The sequence below is a fragment of the Lissotriton helveticus genome, chromosome 12 (genome assembly GCF_964261635.1).
Source record: "Lissotriton helveticus chromosome 12, aLisHel1.1, whole genome shotgun sequence".
In the NCBI taxonomy this organism is placed as follows: domain Eukaryota; kingdom Metazoa; phylum Chordata; class Amphibia; order Caudata; family Salamandridae; genus Lissotriton; species Lissotriton helveticus.
The window spans coordinates 850,871,272-850,890,468 of NC_136073.1; the positions used below are offsets into that span (position 1 = coordinate 850,871,272).

Below are 19,197 nucleotides of genomic sequence, written 5' to 3' on the forward strand. Positions count from 1 at the left end.
ACATTACAAATTAGACACAACTCTGATACCAGTACAATCAATTGCTCTGAGTCAGATTGCTGGATTAGAGGAGCCACCTCAACAGCCGATTACAATCAAATTATAGTTACGATTTACTCTACACCAACAGTACACTTTACACAAAGCATCCATACTGTCTCAGCAACTTTGATACCAATCATTCAGAAGAGCTTTACTTAGATGTGACACCATAGATGTACAAAGAAAATGTTATCAAAGTCATTCAATTGGCACTGATGCATCCCAATGGAACAGCCAGCCCAATCTGAGCTCACACAGTCATACAGGCAACATTTTACACAGATTCATAACAAGATCTGGTCAGCCACTATCCAATACAGTCCGTTACTGAACAATTTGTCAGTCTACCACTAGCTTGCTGGTAATCACCCAGTATGATTCAGATGTAAAGAGGCAACCTCAGCTTTCTATGTATTCCTTTGGGTTGCTTCAAATGAGTAAGAAAAAACGTGAATGATAACCAATACCTAAGATTCCGTACTAAAAACCAGTTGAGTTCCCTCAATGATAAGCCAGCCCAACAGAAACTGACACATAAATACGTATAATAACCTGGTGACTTTAACAATGATCATATGCTTGCTGACACCACTATGTAAAATACATACACTCAAATAATCAAAAGGGGCACGAGGAGGAATATTCAATGAGGTTCTAAACCCCCACTCCTCCCAAGCTAATGTCACCAAACATACCAATGGAGTAGTTCCTCTTGAAGGGTAAAAGAAACCCATAATTAGAATGGAATCAGTAGCCTGACCAAGAGGATTGCGGGGGATCCGAGTGGTCAGATCATAGTGCCCTCACACACCCCAAAAGGTGTCATGCTTCATCAAACGGTGCTACTCGTCAAGCTGGCGCTGCAATGCTGGATGGGCCACTTGATATGGTGGGGTCAACATGTTTCATGCCTTAGTTGCCAGGAGGTTCAATCTGCATTTCATCAAGACAGAAACGGGTTTGCTTACCCTACCTGTTGGAAGTATGCGAGTAAACCATTAGGTCATGGCTGCCCACTACTTTAGAGAATACTGCACCTGCACTGATGCAGTAAGGGTAATAAAGAGAAAGTTTACCCTTGCAACAGTGAAGATTATCAAGCTTCAGGGGGTGACAGCTCTTAAGAAGACAACTCCACAAACTACAGACGTAAATAGGGGTCCTTTAGTAGTACATCTATTGGGGTTAGCTGGGGTAGCCGTAGAAGCAATAGAAAAAAAAGAGGTACACTATCATCAATGTACGGGTAGCCCATTAGCCCTTATCCAGCCCACCACCAGCTTGGCACCCCCTCTTCCATATATCTCAAGAACAACAACCCTCATTCTATTAACACAACTTTGCTCAACAGCCTTTTTTTAGGAAGAGGTTGGAACAGGGGCAAAGGAAAAAGAGGAAGGGCACAAACGAGTACAGTAGAAAGAACCACCCGAACCACAGATGCAACTCAGAAGCAAGATGAACCAACGGGTCAATCTCTAATTGAAAATTCTTACACCCAAGGTACAAAAAAAGCTTGAAAAGTGGCTCGACTTTGTACAGACTCCGCACGAAGACAAGTTTTGCCTGACAAAAGAACTACATAATTTGCTTTAAAAAACTCAGACACCAAGCCTATTTCCAGGATAAAACATTGCCTGATACAGAAGACTCAGATCTACATCCACCATTTAAATTTCCTCCCCATGAGGGGTTAATACCATGTGAAATTCTCACCTTTGAACAAGCTGCCATCTAAGTTGTATACAAACTGAAAAATGACAGGCCTTTTCACAATATGACTTTCCAGGAAACAACAGCAGGCAGAACATGGCTAATGATAATTCCATCACTATCAAACCCTCTGACAAAAAGGAGGAGCCACTGTGATCCTCAAAATCACCGACTACGACCGTGAATGTCTCCGCCAACTGTCCTATGGCAGATGCAACCTCCAAATAACCATAGGGTCGAAAGCAACCCTACTAACAACCCCCACACCCCGTGATGGATCTCTTCTAGAACCTCTGAGTAAATTTTGCAACTATTTCCTACAACCGCTAATGAAGAAAATTGCATCCTACTTAAAAGATACTAGAGATGTCCTGAACTTGATCGCAGAGAGGGACTATCTTGATTACCCCTTCTTGATGACTCTGGATGAGGAGGCATTATACACGAACATTCCACAGGACGCTAAACTTACAGCCATTGAAGCATGCCTTTTTGGCTGAAACATGGACGTCCCCGACTCCAGTGAATTTTATAACTGAATGTGCAACTATAGCCTTGAGAGAAAAAAAAATTCAATTCCAAGATGTACTGTTCCACCAGATCCAGAGGACTTCGATGTGTAGCAACTTTACCCCCAGCCTGGCCTGTCTCCAAATGGCGGAAAATGAACGCCTTCATATCTCTAACGACAACCCCTACCAGGCCAATATCAAACTGCGGCGATGCTATATAGATGATATCATCTTATGGAGTGGTGATCTTAACATCTGTGAGGACTTCTACGAATGGATCAACTCTCTCAATGTCTTCTTAAAATTCACAAAAACAGTCTCTGATAAAGAAGAACAAAAGTTACTTACCTGAAAACTGTGGTTCTCCAGTATTGGTGTCTATCATAGATTCATATGCTTGAATATTCCCGGTCGTCGAAGTGGGAGTCCCACCGTAAATAATATAGCAATGTAGCCATAACACAAGCATATATACATAGAGAAAGCAAAAACCATAGAGTTTTTCCTAGATAGACAACATACACTTTTATGATATATCTTAGTCATTATGTTTTGGTCCAAATTCCGGCCAATCAGGCGCCAGCACCCTCTTAGAATGTTCTTCTCAGAGGCTCAGGCCCTCAGATTTTCGTAGCACAGAGTAATATAGAGCCAAGAGACAAAGAGAGACAGCCTCTGAGGGGAGGAGGGTGAGTCGCATGTGAATCTATGAAAGACACCAATACTGGTGAACAACAGTTTACAGGTAAGTTACTTTTGTTCTTCTCCAGTATTGGGGTGTATTTCATAGATTCACATGCTTGAATAAGAGTAGTGAGCAGTATAGTTAGAATAATACAAGGTACTTATCATTCCACTTAATGATAAATAATAATAATAATGGTAATGATAACCATAACCACAAATAGTACAAAAGACAGAAGTATACACCGAAGAAAAAGAAAGTACCTTGTATGCAGGAGGAGGAAAGCAACAGAGGCTAACCTTTTTTAAAGAGATTTTGAAGGACTGCTTGTCCCACGGCTGAGTCAGTGTTGTCCGCAGCATCTAGACAGTAATGCCTCGTAAAGGTGTGCTTGCTGGACCATGTTGCAGCTCTGCAAATGTGATGGAGGCACAGCCGCAAACAGCGCTGTAGACGAGGAAACTTTTCTAGTAGAATGAGCTCTAACAGATGCAGTAAGAGATTTTCACGCTTGCTGAAGGCAAAAGGTAATTGTAGTAGATATCCAGCGTGCAATTGTTTGTTTGGTGACTGGATGTCCTTTCCGCATTCGCCCATAGGCCACAAAAAGTTGGTCAGATTTACGTATAGTAGTCGTCTTTTGAAGGTAGAATTTTAGGCACCTCTTAATATCCAAAGAATGAAGTGCTCTCTCTGCTGGTGTCTGAGGATTAGGAAAAAATTTCTTTAAAACAACTGGTTCGTTGAGGTGGAAGTCCGAAGGCACTTTAGGAATGAATGCTGGATTAGTGCGGAGCAAGACTGAGTCCTTAGTAAACTGAAGGAAAGGCGGTTTAGTAGTAAACGCCTGAATGTCACTGAGTAAGTGAGAGCCAGAAGTAGAGAAGTTTTCCAGGTAATGTATTTAAGATCAGCTGTATGGAATGGCTCAAATGGGTGTCTCATTAGTTGTGCCAAGACAATGTTTAAATGCCAAGGAGGAGGTGGTCGACGAATTGGTGGGAACATCCGAAAAAGACCTTTAAAAAATTGTTGAATGACTCTGGAAGAGTAAAGAGAATTAGAGCCATCTTGACGGAATCGTGAGATTGCTGCTAGAAAAACCTTTAAGGTAGCAAACGAGAGTCCCGACTTTGCCAAATGTAAAAAGAAAGGCAAAAGTTGCTCCGGCGTGGAATGTATAGGATGCACCTGGGCACCATTGACCCATAGACAGAATCTTTTCCATTTGAATTTGTATGTCTTCACAGTTGAAGGTGCTTTTGCCTTTGCCAGGACCTCCCTACAATCCGCAGGAATGTTCAAATTCAGAAATTCATAGTGCTCAGGTTCCAAGCCGCTAAGCGTAGAGATGCTGCGTCGGAATGACAAACTTGGCCCTGATCCATGGTTAGAAGATTCAGAAGTGGGTGAAGATTGATCGGGTCGCACTGTGACAGGAGCAGGAGTTCCGTGAACCTTACTTGTCTCGGCCATCTGGAAGCTATTAGAATAAAGTGACAGGGTTCTTTCCTCATTTTCCGAAGAACTCTGGGAACTAGGGGTATTGGTGGAAAAGCGAGGCATATATTGTCGACCAATTCTTCAAAAATGCATTTCCACATGACTCTGGTTGGGGAAGCCAACTTGCATAGGACAGGCATTTGCGGTTCAGATGTGTTCCGAATAGATCCAGATTCGGGGGACCCCAAACCCGAAAAATGTGATCCAGTGTGGGTTGACGTAACTCCCACTCGTGGTTGGTTGTAGAAGACCTGCTCAGAGAATCCGCAAGATTGTTTGACGCTCCCGGAACATGCAATGCTGAAAGGATGACCTGATGCTGAATCGACCAATCCCAAATCTGCTGAGCCTGATGGGACAGTAGGATGGATCTTGTGCCTCCGTGCTTGTTTATGTAGTGCATGCACGTTGTGTTGTCCGTTCGAACCAACACTGATGCTCCTTGTATGATGGAACGGAGCGCTTTTAGAGCTAGATAAATGGCCAGCAATTCTAGTAGATTGATGTGCCAGGTCTTTTGCTGACTGTTCCACTTTCCTTTTACTGTTAATCCCTGAAGATGCGCACCCCAGTCTTCTAGAGATGCATCTGTTTTGAGAGTGTAGCTTGGAGCGTCCATCAGGAACGGACGACCTGAAGAGACATTCTTTTTGAGAGTCCACCACATGAGACCTTTTTTCATTCGAGATGTGACTCTGACTACATCGTTGAAGGTTCCTGAAACTTGAGCCCATTGTTTGTCCAACTCCTCCTGAATAGGTCTCATTTTCAGCCAGCAGTGAGGAACAAGAGGGATTCAAGAGGACAACATCCCTAGGAAATATTTAAACTGTCGGACAGAAGCGGACTCTTTTAATAGAAGGGAGGCTGCTAAGTTGTGAAGACGCAGACGTCTTTCATGCGACACAAAGGCTTTTGCTAGCTTGGTGTCTAGAATGGCTCCCAAGAACAGTCTGCTTTGAGCAGGGAGAAATTGAGACTTTTCCATGTTGAATGTGAGGCCCAGGGACTGAAAGAGGGTCTTGCAGATTTTAGTGTGTTTGGAAGCCTGCTCAAATAACCGTACCTTTAGCAGGCAGTCGTCCAGGTATGGAAAGATTTGAACTCCTGGCAGGCGAAAGTAAGCTGCCACCGGTGCGAGGACCTTGGTGAACACACGGGGAGCGGAACGAAGTCCGAAAGGAAGAACTTTGAATTGGAAGTCCTTTCCGGCTACACTGAATCTGAGAAATTTTCTGTAGAATTGGTAGATGAAAATAAGCATCCTGGAGATCCAAAGTTGTCATATATTCTCCTTGAGAAAGTAAAGGAAGTACCTCCTAAAGGGACAACATGCGAAAGGTTTTTTTTTTTAATGTATATGTTTAAGGCACGTAGATCCAGAATAGGCCGCCATTCTCCTGACTTTTTCTGTATGAGGAAGAACCTCGAATAAAAACTTCTGCCCCTTTTGAGTTTTGGCACCCCTTCGATCGCACCGTTCCTTATTAGAATTGTGAGTTGGTTTAAAAGTTCCTTCAGATGGGCAGGAGGTGGACCTCTTGGTGGAGAATTGGGAGGAATTTTGAGGAATTCTAATACATGTCCCCTGAGACTCACTGATCTGTAGTAATTAGTGACCATTTTGAGTAAAAGTGTGAGATTCGACCTTCCACCCGTGAACCATTCAGAAGGGGCTAGAAATGGTTTGTGATGAAAGTCATTGTTTCTTGGAAGAGTCCTTTCCTCTGGAAGAGGATTTACCTCTGTATTGTCTGTAGGATGAAGAGTATTGCTGCCTGTACGATGGCTGACTCTGGGAGGAATATCGTTGTTGCCCTAGTTTATATTGACTGGAAGTACCTCGAAAGGAGGAAGAGGACCCACGACCTCTTGCACCTCGACAAGTTTGCCTTTTAAATTGGAGAGTTCCAAGAGCACGGGCCCTGTCGGTGTCTTTCTTTATTGTCTGAAGGGCATCATCTACATGTTGGCCAAACAAAGATTCCCCATCATAAGGCATGTCTAATATTTTTGTTTGTACCTCTTGACGAAAAGACGTGGCCTTTAGCCAGCCCTGTCTTCTGAGAACTGCAGCCCCAGCCAAAAGGCGGAAACCAGTGGAAGAGACATTTGCCGGTCGTACCTGGCAAGAATGGCCATTGAATTGGCTGCAAGGACTGTTGTTGCTGCCATTGTTGAAAATGTCATGCCTATAGCATCAAGGCGCCAACTTTCACGGTCAGGTGGTGAGGCTATTGCAGATGAAGGAGTTCTTGATCGGCGCTGTGCCGCCTCAGTAATGATGGGATCAGGCTTTGTCTGAGAAATTAAACATCAACACACTCAACCATTAATCATTCGGTTACACCCATACAACCTGATGGACTACAGTGAAATACTCACAAAAAGATTTGATAATCAAAAAAGTTATATGAAAAAAAAAAATATATATATATGTGTATATATATATATATATATATACTGTTTATTAAAAAGGTTTAAAAACACATATTTAAACAAGAAATTACATATACATCAAGTCAATTAACAAATAAGAATAATAATACGGCGAAACATACAATAATGCAGGAGAAATCACAACAAAAGACAATAAAATCTGTCTTATATTCAGTCAATTTAGAAACAGTTGATTCAACATAAGGTTTGGAAACACTTCCTCATCCCCTCATGAATGTTGACCACTCCAAATTTAACTTGCAATAAGGCGTCGACGCGTTTCGGCGGTATTTGAATTATTCTAACCACCTTCTTCAGGACAAATTAATATTACTTCTCCTTTTTAATCAGCATAACCTAATATAAAAATAAAATCATCATTTATCTCATTATCCCAAAACGATATACAGTTATTTACACAATTCAAATTTGTCATATTATTTCACTATCTAATACTATAAGAAGCTTGCAACCCTTCCAGTTGACATAATTCAAATATTCCATAGGGCACTTTATCTGCGGTATTCCATTGCACATGAGTTTCTACTGTGTTATCTCTTGTCTTATTTCACTTAGCGCGACACATTTAAAGCAGACCATTATTTATTTCTTTTAATCACAAATATCTCATATTGTGTCACCAAGAACTTAACCTCTATCTGCTCTACTCGTTATATTCAGTACTACATCACATATTTCAATGTTGTTCCACATATTCTACTCCTCCCCATTTGTTATACCCTATGTTTTTATGAATTTCACCGAGTTCATCATGTTCATTCATACAAATTCACCCCATTCTCTCTAGCTGATTACAACAGCGGTGTCGTTACACTCACCCAAATGTTTGCACATATGTGTCGATATATGGTCATGGGTATCCTCTTAATTCTATATCGAGGACACTCTCTGTTTTCGGAAGATAAAACGGCAAGTATTAACACTTACAGAAATATATCCTCTGCATTTTTTAATTGGTTAACAGTTAAAAAGTTGTACCTACTTAAGCTTAAAATTCTCTTGGAGTCCGTGGGGTTACTTTCTTGTTTTTCCCTCACTTCCCGAGGACTGAATTTAGTGTTTCCTAATGTGCACAAAACAATGGATGCTATTAGATTATAAAGATTCCTCTCTCATTTCTACTTAATCCAATTTGCATATGGGACGCTTATCAAGTACCTTATATCGTGTCCGTGAATGGTGAGCTATTTCTCTTTCCACTCGGGTTGTAGGCCACTTCTTAATTTAAGGGTCCTTGCTAGTGCACACAGGAAGAGATATTTTTTGATTACCCCTGAAGACACTGAACATTTACGAGAGTTCCTTCCCACTCTTGTTCGTAAAAACCTCACCCTAAGGTCTCTATTTTCTCACCTTTATGGTATGGTTCCATTTCGATTCATATGGGTTCTCCACGCGGGTACTCAGGGTTTGTTGCTGAAATGGCGGCAAAACACGGAAAACAAGCCGTCCGTTAGTCTTGTATATTAACTGTAATTTGGTAGCAGTTAATAATTTATTTTGCTGTTTAAACTCAATATGCTTTTAGCTATTACTTATTAAGCCGCGCTTGCTGTCAGGAGCATTTTTATATTAACGGTTCTGATTACCCCACCACGCTTCTCATTTCAAGAAATCCCTCCGATTTCAAGGAGCGCATAAACGGACTTTGTTCACCGCGCCCTAGTTGCATTGTGAACAGCGGTATGATGCCTACCTTTTGTTTGGCGCACTGTGTTTCCCCGTCCGGCCTCCTTTGTTTCGTATAGTTTTGTTTTAAATTGTAAACGGAACAACGCCAGGTGACGGGCTCTTTATGCCTCGTCAGAAATTGACGTCATTCTCAAGGGCCAGCGTTTTTCTAAAATTTAAAGTAACCACAACACCCTATTCTCGTGGCCAACTTCATTGATAACAGTACAAGCGTTTACAAATACGTTATCTTAGTGCTTGAGTTTTATTCTATGATTGAGTCTATTCTCTACTTAAGGTGTCTCATTAGTTCACGACTTAGACTCCCATTTTATTTTATCATAAAACAAGATACAGCATCTTGCTCTGTTTTGTTACCAACAAAGTACCGTATCTTAATTTAATAGATGGAGTACAGAAGCGTGTTAAAAAAGTTTCATCCATTGGTATGACAGCATTTTTATTAATATTTCATCTTAATTTTACAACCTTCATTATTTAATTATTTAGAATTCTCAGTCTAAGGTAAAGCGAAGGCACCTGATCTCTTATCCACTGCCCCATTTATCATTATACTGCAATCCTCATCCAGTCTTCTTTACTGTTCAATCCATTATTCACTGTATCCAGAGTAGAAATATACCACTGCTCCCTGTTTTTACGCTTTAGCTCTATATTTCCTCCTCTTTTGGAGCATGTGATCTTTTCAACTATGAACCAAGTGAATTCTGTGTGTTTATGTTTGAGTTTGCCATAATGATCTACCATTGGTCTATTGGATTTACATGTTTTAAGGGCTGACCTATGTTCAAGAAGACGTAGTCTCAATTCGCGGCCCGTCTCTCCAACATACGCCAAGCCACATGGACAACGAATTAAATACACTACATTGCTACTCCTGCAATTATTCAGAGTTTTGGACGTTATAGTATAGTTGTTATGGGTAAATGTTTTTGCCACACAACAATTTTCACAAATTGAGCAGTTACCACATCTGGCATTTCCAACTGCTTTAGCTCCAGTAATGGTTAGCTGACTGTTCTGGGTCCCTTCCCTATATGTATGAACTAAGTTATTGCGAAGGTTGTCATTCCGTCTGAATGCAAATATAGGTTTGGGAATTTTTACCTCCCTGCCGTCATTCAGAATATTCCAGTTAGAGTAGATCACGTTTTTAGTCTATTGCTGATGTTTGAAAACTGACTAACAAACACCAACTTGGAGTCTGCGGGAACTACAGTGGTTTTCTCATTAGGATCTGGGTTCAACACCACCTTGGAGTCTGCGGGAACTTTAGTGGTTTTCTCATAAGGATCTGGGTTCAACATACTTTCTCTATTATAAAAATGTGCCCGTTTGCAAGAGTTCTTAATCAACTTCTTGGGGTAACCCCTATCTTTTAGTTTAGCCTTCAAGATTTCGGCATGTTTGAGGTAGTCTTCCATCTTTGTGCAATTTCTCCGGAGACGGAGAAATTGTCCAAACGGAACATTATCTCTTTGGGACCTTGAGTGGTATGATTTATAATGGAGGAGGGTGTTCTTATCTGTTAATTTAGTATATAATTCTACTTCTAAAAAGCCTTCCTCATTTTTGATCACGATGTCCAAAAAGTGTACAGAATTGGCATCGTATTCTGCTGTGAATCTAAGGTTACTATCGCCTAGATTAAGCCACTCCAAGAATTCCTTCAGGTTTTCCACATTACCTTCCCAAATGAAGAAGATGTCGTCAATGAAGCGGCGCCACATCCTGATGTTCTCAAAGAATGGCGCCGCCTCATTGAAGACATGCTTCTCTTCGAAGTGCGCCACATAAAGGCATGCCAGACTTGGGGCACATGTGGCTGCCATGCTGGTACCCTTACGTTGAATGAACAGGTCATCCTTGAACAAAAACATTGTTCTTAAGCACTAGTTTTATGCATTGGGATATAAAGGTTTTATTAGCTCCATTGAGGTCCGCTGTTTCTAAGATGTCACTGATCACCTCTATGGTGACGTCCTGTGGTATGTTTGTGTACAATGCCTCTATGTCGAGGGTCACCAGAATCTGGGTTTCAGAGTTATATGGTGTCCCCTCGATCATAGAGATAATATGGGCAGAGTCCCGGACATAGGAACTTTGTTGAGTGACTAACGGTTTTAAGAAAGTATCTGCATATTGGCTCAATGGTTCCAACAAAGATCCAATGCAGCTCACTATGGGTCTCATTGGGGGATTATTCAAACATTTATGAATCTTCGGAAGGCCATAAATGGCTGGGATTCTGGCATTCGTGTTGTTTAAAAATTTATGTTCTGCTGCACAGATCCAGCCTTCATCTAAAGCTGTATTGATTTTCTGTAGTACTTCTCTTTTTAATGATTCTAGTTTTGAAAAGGGTACTCTAGAATAGTGTTCCTTAACATCCAGCAATGACAGTATCCTCCTATCGTAAGTACTACAGAAAATCAATACAGCTTTAGATGAAGGCTGGATCTGTGCAGAAGAACATAAATTTTTAAACAACACGAATGCCAGAATCGCAGCCATTTATGGCCTTCCGAAGATTCATAAATGTTTGAATAATCCCCCAATGAGACCCATAGTGAGCTGCATTGGATCTTTGTTGGAACCATTGAGCCAATATGCAGATACTTTCTTAAAACCGTTAGTCACTCAACAAAGTTCCTATGTCTGTGACTCTGCCCATATTATCTCTATGATCGAGGGGACCATATAACTCTAAAACCCAGATTCTGGTGACCCTCGACATAGAGGCATTGTACACAAACATACCACAGGACGACACCATAGAGGTGATCAGTGACATCTTAGAAACAGCGGACCTCAATGGAGCTAATAAAACCTTTATATCCCAATGCATAAAACTAGTGCTTAAGAACAATATGTTTTTGTTCAAGGATGACCTTTTCATTCAACGAAAGGGTACCAGCATGGGAGCCACATGTGCCCCAAGTCTGGCATGCCTTTATGTGGCGCACTTCGAAGAGAAGCATGTCTTCAATGAGGCGGCGCCATTCTTTGAGAACATCAGGATGTGGCGCCGCTTCATTGACGACATCTTCTTCATTTGGCAAGGTAATGTGGAAAACCTGAAGGAATTCTTGGAGTGGCTTAATCTAGGCGATAGTAACCTTAGATTCACAGCAGAATACGATGCCAATTCTGTACACTTTTTGGACATCGTGATCAAAAATGAGGAAGGCTTTTTAGAAGTAGAATTATATACCAAATTAACAGATAAGAACACCCTCCTCCATTATAAATCATACCACCCAAGGTCCCAAAGAGATAATGTTCCGTTTGGACAATTTCTCCGTCTCCGGAGAAATTGCACAAAGATGGAAGACTACCTCAAACATGCCGAAATCTTGAAGGCCAAACTAAAAGATAGGGGGTACCCCAAGAAGTTGATTAAGAACTCTTGCAAACGGGCACGTTTTTATAATAGAGAAAGTATGTTGAACCCAGATCCTTATGAGAAAACCACTAAGTTCCCGCAGACTCCAAGGTGGTGTTGAACCCAGATCCTAATGAGAAAACCACTAAAGTTCCCGCAGACTCCAAGTTGGTGTTTGTTAGTCAGTTTTCAAACATCAGCAATAGACTAAAAAACGTGATCTACTCTAACTGGAATATTCTGAATGACGGCAGGGAGGTAAAAATTCCCAAACCTATATTTGCATTCAGACGGAATGACAACCTTCGCAATAACTTAGTTCATACATATAGGGAAGGGACCCAGAACAGTCAGCTAACCATTACTGGAGCTAAAGCAGTTGGAAATGCCAGATGTGGTAACTGCTCAATTTGTGAAAATTGTTGTGTGGCAAAAACATTTACCCATAACAACTATACTATAACGTCCAAAACTCTGAATAATTGCAGGAGTAGCAATGTAGTGTATTTAATTCGTTGTCCATGTGGCTTGGCGTATGTTGGAGAGACGGGCCGCGAATTGAGACTACGTCTTCTTGAACATAGGTCAGCCCTTAAAACATGTAAATCCAATGCACAATGGTAGATCATTATGGCAAACTCAAACATAAACACACAGAATTCACTTGGTTCATAGTTGGAAAGATCACATGCTCCAAAAGAGGAGGAAATATAGAGCTAAAGCGTAAAAACAGGGAGCAGTGGTATATTTCTACTCTGGATACAGTGAATAATGGATTGAACAGTAAAGAAGACTGGATGAGGATTGCAGTATAATGATAAATGGGGCAGTGGATAGGAGATCAGGTGCCTTCGCTTTACTTTAGACTGAGAATTCTAAATAATTAAATAATGAAGGTTGTAAAATTAAGATGAAATATTAATAAAAATGCTGTCATACCAATGGATTAAACTTTTTTAACACGCTTCTGTACTCCATCTATTAAAATAAGATACGGTACTTTGTTGGTAACAAAACAGAGCAAGATGCTGTATCTTGTTTTATGATAAAATAAAATGGGAGTCTAAGTCGTGAACTAATGAGACATCTTAAGTAGAGAATAGACTCAACCATAGAATAAAACTTGAGCACTAAGATAACGTATTTGTAAACGCTTGTACCGTTATCAATGTAGTTGGCCACGAGAATAGGGTGTTGTGGTTACTTTAAATTTTAGAAAAACGCTGGCCCTTGAGAATGACGTCAATTTCTGACGAGGCATAAAGAGCCCGTCACCTGGCGCTGTTCCGTTTACAATTTAAAACGAAACTATACGAAACAAACGAGGCCGGACAGGGAAACACAGTGCGCCAAACAAAAGGTAGGCATCATACTGCTGTTCACAATGCAACTAGGGCACGGTGGACAAAGTCCGTTTATGCGCTCCTTGAAATCGGAGGGATTTCTTGAAATGAGAAGCGTGGTGGGGTAATCAGAACCGTTAATATAAAAATGCTCCTGACAGCAAGTGCGGTTTAATAAGTAATAGCTAAAAGCATATAGAGTTTAAACAGCAAAATAAATTATTAACTGCTACGAAATTACAGTTACTATACAAGACTAACGGACGGCTTGTTTTCCGTGCTTTGCCGCCATTTCAGCAACAAACCCTGAGTACCCGCGGCGAGAACCCATATGAATCGAAAAGGAACCATACCATAAAGGTGAGCAAATAGAGACCTTAGGGTGAGGTTTTTACGAACAAGGGTGGGAAGGAACTCTCGTAAATGTTCAGTGTCTTCAGGGGTAATCAAAAAATATCTCTTCCTGTGTGCACTAGCAAGGACCCTTAAATTAAGAAGTGGCCTACAACCCGAGTGGAAAGAGAAATAGCTCACCATTCACGGACACGATATAAGGTACTTGATAAGCATCCCATATGCAAATTGGATTAAGTAGAAATGAGAGAGGAATCTTTTAATCTAATAGCATCCATTGTTTTGTGCACATTAGGAAACACTAAATTCAGTCTTTGGGAAGTGAGGGAAAAACAAGAAAGTAACCCCACGGACTCCAAGAGAATTTTAAGCTTAAGTAGGTACAACTTTTTAACTGTTAACCAATTAAAAAATGCAGGGGATATATTTCTGTTAGTGTTAATACTTGCCGTTTTATCTTCCGAAAACAGAGTGTCCTCGATATAGAATTAAGAGGATACCCATGACCATATATCGACACATATGTGCAAAAATATGGGTGAGTGCAACGACATCGCTGTTGTAATCAGCTAGAGAGAATGGGGTGAATTTGTATGAATGAACATGATGAACTCGGTGAAATTATCATAAAAAAATAGGGTATAACAAATGGGGAGGAGTAGAATATGTGGAACAACATTGAAATATGTGATGTAGTACTGAATATAACGAGTAGAGCAGATAGAGGTTAAGTTCTTGGTGACACAATATGAGATATTTGTGATTAAAAGAAATAAATAATGGTCTGCTTTAAATGTGTCGCGCTAAGTGAAATAAGACAAGAGATATCACAGTAGAAACTCATGTGCAATGGAATACTGCAGATAAAGTGCCCTATGGAATATTTGAATTATGTCAACTGGAAGGGTTGCAAGCTTCTTATAGTATTAGATAGTGAAATAATATGACAAATTTGAATTGTGTAAATAACTGTATATCGTTTTGGGATAATGAGATAAATGATTATTTTATTTTTATATTAGGTTATGCTGATTAAAAAGGAGAAGTAATATTAATTTGTCCTGAAGAAGGTGGTTAGAATAATTCAAATACCGCCGAAACGCGTCGACGCCTTATTGCAAGTTAAATTTGGAGTGGTCAACATTCATGAGGGGATGAGGAAGTGTTTCCAAACCTTATGTTGAATCAACTGTTTCTAAATTTACTGAATATAAGACAGATTTTATTGTCTTTTGTTGTGATTTCTCCTGCATTATTGTATGTTTCGCCGTATTATTATTCTTATTTGTTAATTGACTTGATGTATATGTAATTTCTTGTTTAAATATGTGTTTTTAAACCTTTTTAATAAACAGTATATATATATATATATATATATATATATGTATATATACACACATATATATATATTTTTTTTTTCATATAACTTTTTTGATTATCAAATCTTTTTGTGAGTATTTCACTGTAGTCCATCAGGTTGTATGGGTGTAACCGAATGATTAATGGTTGAGTGTGTTGATGGTACCTAATGGTATAATTCTTACCCGAAGGGATAAATTCTTGTTTACTCAACGTATATTGATGCTCCATTCCCTTTGGGTTCACAAAGGAGTAACTCTCATTGTTTTTTGAGAAATTAAACAAGCAGGTGTATTTGCGGGGGCCTTGTACTTTTTGTCCAGCCGCGGTAGAATGGCTGGAATGGAATTAGGATTTTGAATGATTTTAAGTCCTTCTTGCTAAATCAAATCAATGATGGGAATAGTGCGCACTTGTTTTTGAGGCTGCTCTTTAAAATCATATAAGAAGCAATCTTCTTCGGTTTTTGTCAGGGGAAGTTGGAATCTTTTCGCTGCTCTTTCCATGAGAGCATGAAAGCTGCCAATATCTACTGGTGGGGAATCTAGCGGAGCTGGAGTGGGGGATGGCGTCTGAATTTGGTAGTTGTCCCATTCTGAAAGCATGGATCTATCATCCAGCTCAGCCTCTTCCCTCTCACCACCATCATCATCATCATCATCATTGCCCTCCTGTAAAACATGAGGGGTCTGTTGTTGTGTCCTGGTCGTTGACTCAGAAGGTGTCTCCAAAGGGTCTTTAGTGGCTTGAGTAGGTGGTTGAGGTGCTGGAGAGGTCTGTTCCGACCTCGGAAAACGACAATTATAATTAGGCTTTCCTGTTTTCAGTTTCTATTTTGGGTAAATTCTGGTGGTGTTTTGTCAGTGTTTTCCAGTGATTTCAATACCTGAAAAAAACAGTGCTTTTCAGTGATTACTAATTTTCGCGCCATAAAAAACGACTGAAACTGTGTTTTTCCGGTGTTTATGGAACGCTTTGCTTTTATTATTGCTGGCTTTCTTCATTGATGCATGGCATATAGACAGTGTACATAACTGTATATGAAGTCCAAATACATTTTTACAAGTCAAATTTATTGTAGTACACCATACAATATTTCTTCAGTGATTCTTTAGTCATTCGCGCTCTCTCTTTCCTTCCCATGTACACTTTTATTTGTGAAAACGCCCTCTCAACATTGGCACTTGAGACTGGCAACGCCAAAACAGCCAGTACACAATTTGCCAACTCTGGCCACTGACGTAGCTTTCCATGCCAGTACTGGTGCACCTCAAGGTTGACATTCTCTGGGACAGGTTCTGCAACATATGCGTTGAACTGGGTGCACATGCCCTCAGAGGTATTAAAGCGGTCAAAAATGAAGCTGTACTTTGCAAAGTCAGGAGAAAATTCCCCTTTACGGAATGGATCTAACACTTGTGCAGAGTACCAAAGTGAGGCTTCATTGACTTCAAACGCCATGGTTGGTGAAGGGACATTTCTATGCATCATAGCTAGCCATTTCTCATGCATGGTAAAATAAAATTTCCTGAATTGGTCTTCAACACTTCTTTGCTTCCCAAGTGGCAAGCATTCTAACAGGGAACATGTTGCCGTGCCAAAGTCACTAAAAGTGTCGTCTAGCCTACTCTCGAGGAGATGTTTGACATTGACGCCAATTATACTGAACACTTGGTAGACAAGGGTGCTTTCTGACTCTAGTTTTTTTATTATGTCCACTACAGCAGTCATGTTTTCCTGTAAAAATCTAAGGATGCAGTACAGTGTACTTTTTTTGACATCACTATCAATATGCACCCGAAGATCCTCACATTTCTTGCCTTTTGCATCATCACTAAGCAAAAATTCAGTAAGGGGTCGCCACATAGATAATATTGCATTCACGGCCTCTAGGACTGAGAACCACCGACTAAATGACACAGTTGGGATGACTCTTTCTTTGCTGCCACACAAAACACAAAATGAGAAATATTTGCGTTTGAGTTCCCGCGCATAACGAAACAGTGCACCTGAATGGACTACAAAATCAATAGCATTCTTCATTAGCTCAGAAGATTGTAATGCTGCTTTCAGCATACCATCTAGCAAGTGGCAAGGATCTCTCACAGGGAAACACTTCAGCTCAGGTATTGCTTTTGACAGGTCATCACATAACTTTTTCATATACGTAGCTGAATCGCTGCAAATACAAACAATATCTCTCCAATCTTTGTTGAACTTGGTAAGAACTCTCTGAAGCAGCATTCCAAGTGACACTGCATTGCATGTTTCCAGTACATCCATATCTGCCATGATGGTACGTCTGTACCATCCATTTTTTGCATCACAAAATGTGATTAGCACTGCCACTCCTGGGTCGCCACGCATCTCTGGGGTTTCATCAATGGTAACAGCGATCTTTACATCACCTTGGAGTAAATCTGAAATATGTTCAATATCTGCAAGGAACACCTCTGGTAGGTATTTCTCATACATTTGTGTTGCTTTTGGTAATGTTTTGAATGCTGGTGAACGCTTGCGGAATAGATTCCCAATCAGTCCATCGGCTTGGTGTAGGCTGGTTCCAGATTGCACTAGGGCACGTACAAATTCATGTGCCACATCCTTTTCTTCCTCACGTTTTCTTTTGAAGCGGGTCATTGTCTCAGCAAGAGACATCTGGCATAGGCTGTCGCTATTAGGTGGCTCTTTCAATTTCAAGTGGGTCTTGGTGACAAGATGTTCAGCAATACGGCTTGCAGTCTTCCCAGTTACTATTGGGACAGTCACTCTGCAAAACCTGCAAATTAACAACTTTTGCCCACGCACTTCTTCAACCATGAAATCTTTGTTTTCCAGCACATAGTCTTCTGCCGTCTTTATTCTGCGGGGCATGTTGTTCTGCGCACACTAGATCAATAAAAAATAAAAAAACACTTAGAAACCGGTTGCGTACTGTTGAGAAAATAAAGAGAACGACAATATTTTCATGGTCAGGTGACTGCTGTTCAAGCAGGGAAGAGCGCACTTGTGTTGCAATGAGTAACAGAAACAACAAGTTCTGGTCACAGGATCTAATAGGCTAAAAGCCCCCCAGGGCAGGGGCGTGAGACCTAGATGTCTGTAAGGTTAAGTCAGCACTTTTGGAAATTTGTCTGAAAAGGGAGGGTCTGTGCAAGGCACACCTCTTGAACTGCGGGGTACAGAGAGACGTTTTTGGAATCGCAGGTTTTGTGATTCTCCAGGTATGAGTAATTTATGAGAGATTTCTGAGGGTGTTGGGCGTTGTAGACAAGGAAGGTACTTTTCATAGTACATTTAGAAACAATGTGTTGTCATTTGAAGAAAGTGAGAGCTGGGTGACATGTTCATGGTTTTGGGCACTTCTCACAAATCACGTAGTATGAAGGCACGGCTCTGAGTAAAGCTAGGCTGGTTTTCACTGCTGTTTTTTTCTCCTCTGAGAACAATAGAAATATTTAAATAGAACGTGGTTATCGGTATAGCATATTTTGGAAAATGTTAATAACTGTGTTACACTGACAGTCACGTTTACTGTAAGACTGATTTGTATACCTGGTTATTTTTTATTGTCTTTTATTGTTATTTATCTGCTTTCAAATAAAATGACAAAACAAAAAGATATTGGCAATTGGACATGGAATGTTGTATCCGTACCTTAATATTAGTATTCAGCTCATTAAAAAAAAAAAGATTTAATCAGCCCTTTATATATTTTTGACCTTTATAAAACATCATTTTTCAATTGACAAACACACATGCCAGCTCCTCTACGGAATTTTTTTTGTGCCAAGTTAATTGCAACAATCTGACACCCACAGGCATTGCAGGCGCCCAATGCTCATCGAGATGAAAGCCGTTCTGGAGGATATAAATGAATATAAATATATTTATATATATATCGCTGAGCCTGTTTGTAGCAGCTGCTGCTTCAGATCGTGGTGGAAATGAAGGCAGCTAGTTCTTCCACTAATCCGTGAGGAGGAGCAGCGGCGAATAGTTACCATATCAGAGGTACTGTTCGCAATAACGCGAAGACCTGGGACCACACATACCGGATTTTGCCCGGAGCCCGCCGATCGACTTTTCGAGCTTGAAGTCCCCACAAGATACCACATGGGCCCAGGATTAACAGACACCTGGTCCGTT

General features: G+C 40.5%; 2 protein-coding genes across 2 annotated transcripts in view; both read right to left on the reverse strand.

Moving 5' to 3' along the window:
* Positions 1-19,197, reverse strand: part of ZFR2 (zinc finger RNA binding protein 2) — a 553,880-nt gene that overhangs the window by 259,257 nt on the left and 275,426 nt on the right. The window lies entirely within an intron of this gene.
* LOC144798540 (uncharacterized) lies at positions 16,044-17,923 on the reverse strand. The gene has a single exon (XM_078669467.1). The coding sequence runs from the start codon at positions 17,920-17,922 to the stop codon at positions 16,108-16,110; it is 1,815 nt and encodes a 604-aa protein (XP_078525593.1). The 5' UTR covers position 17,923; the 3' UTR covers positions 16,044-16,107.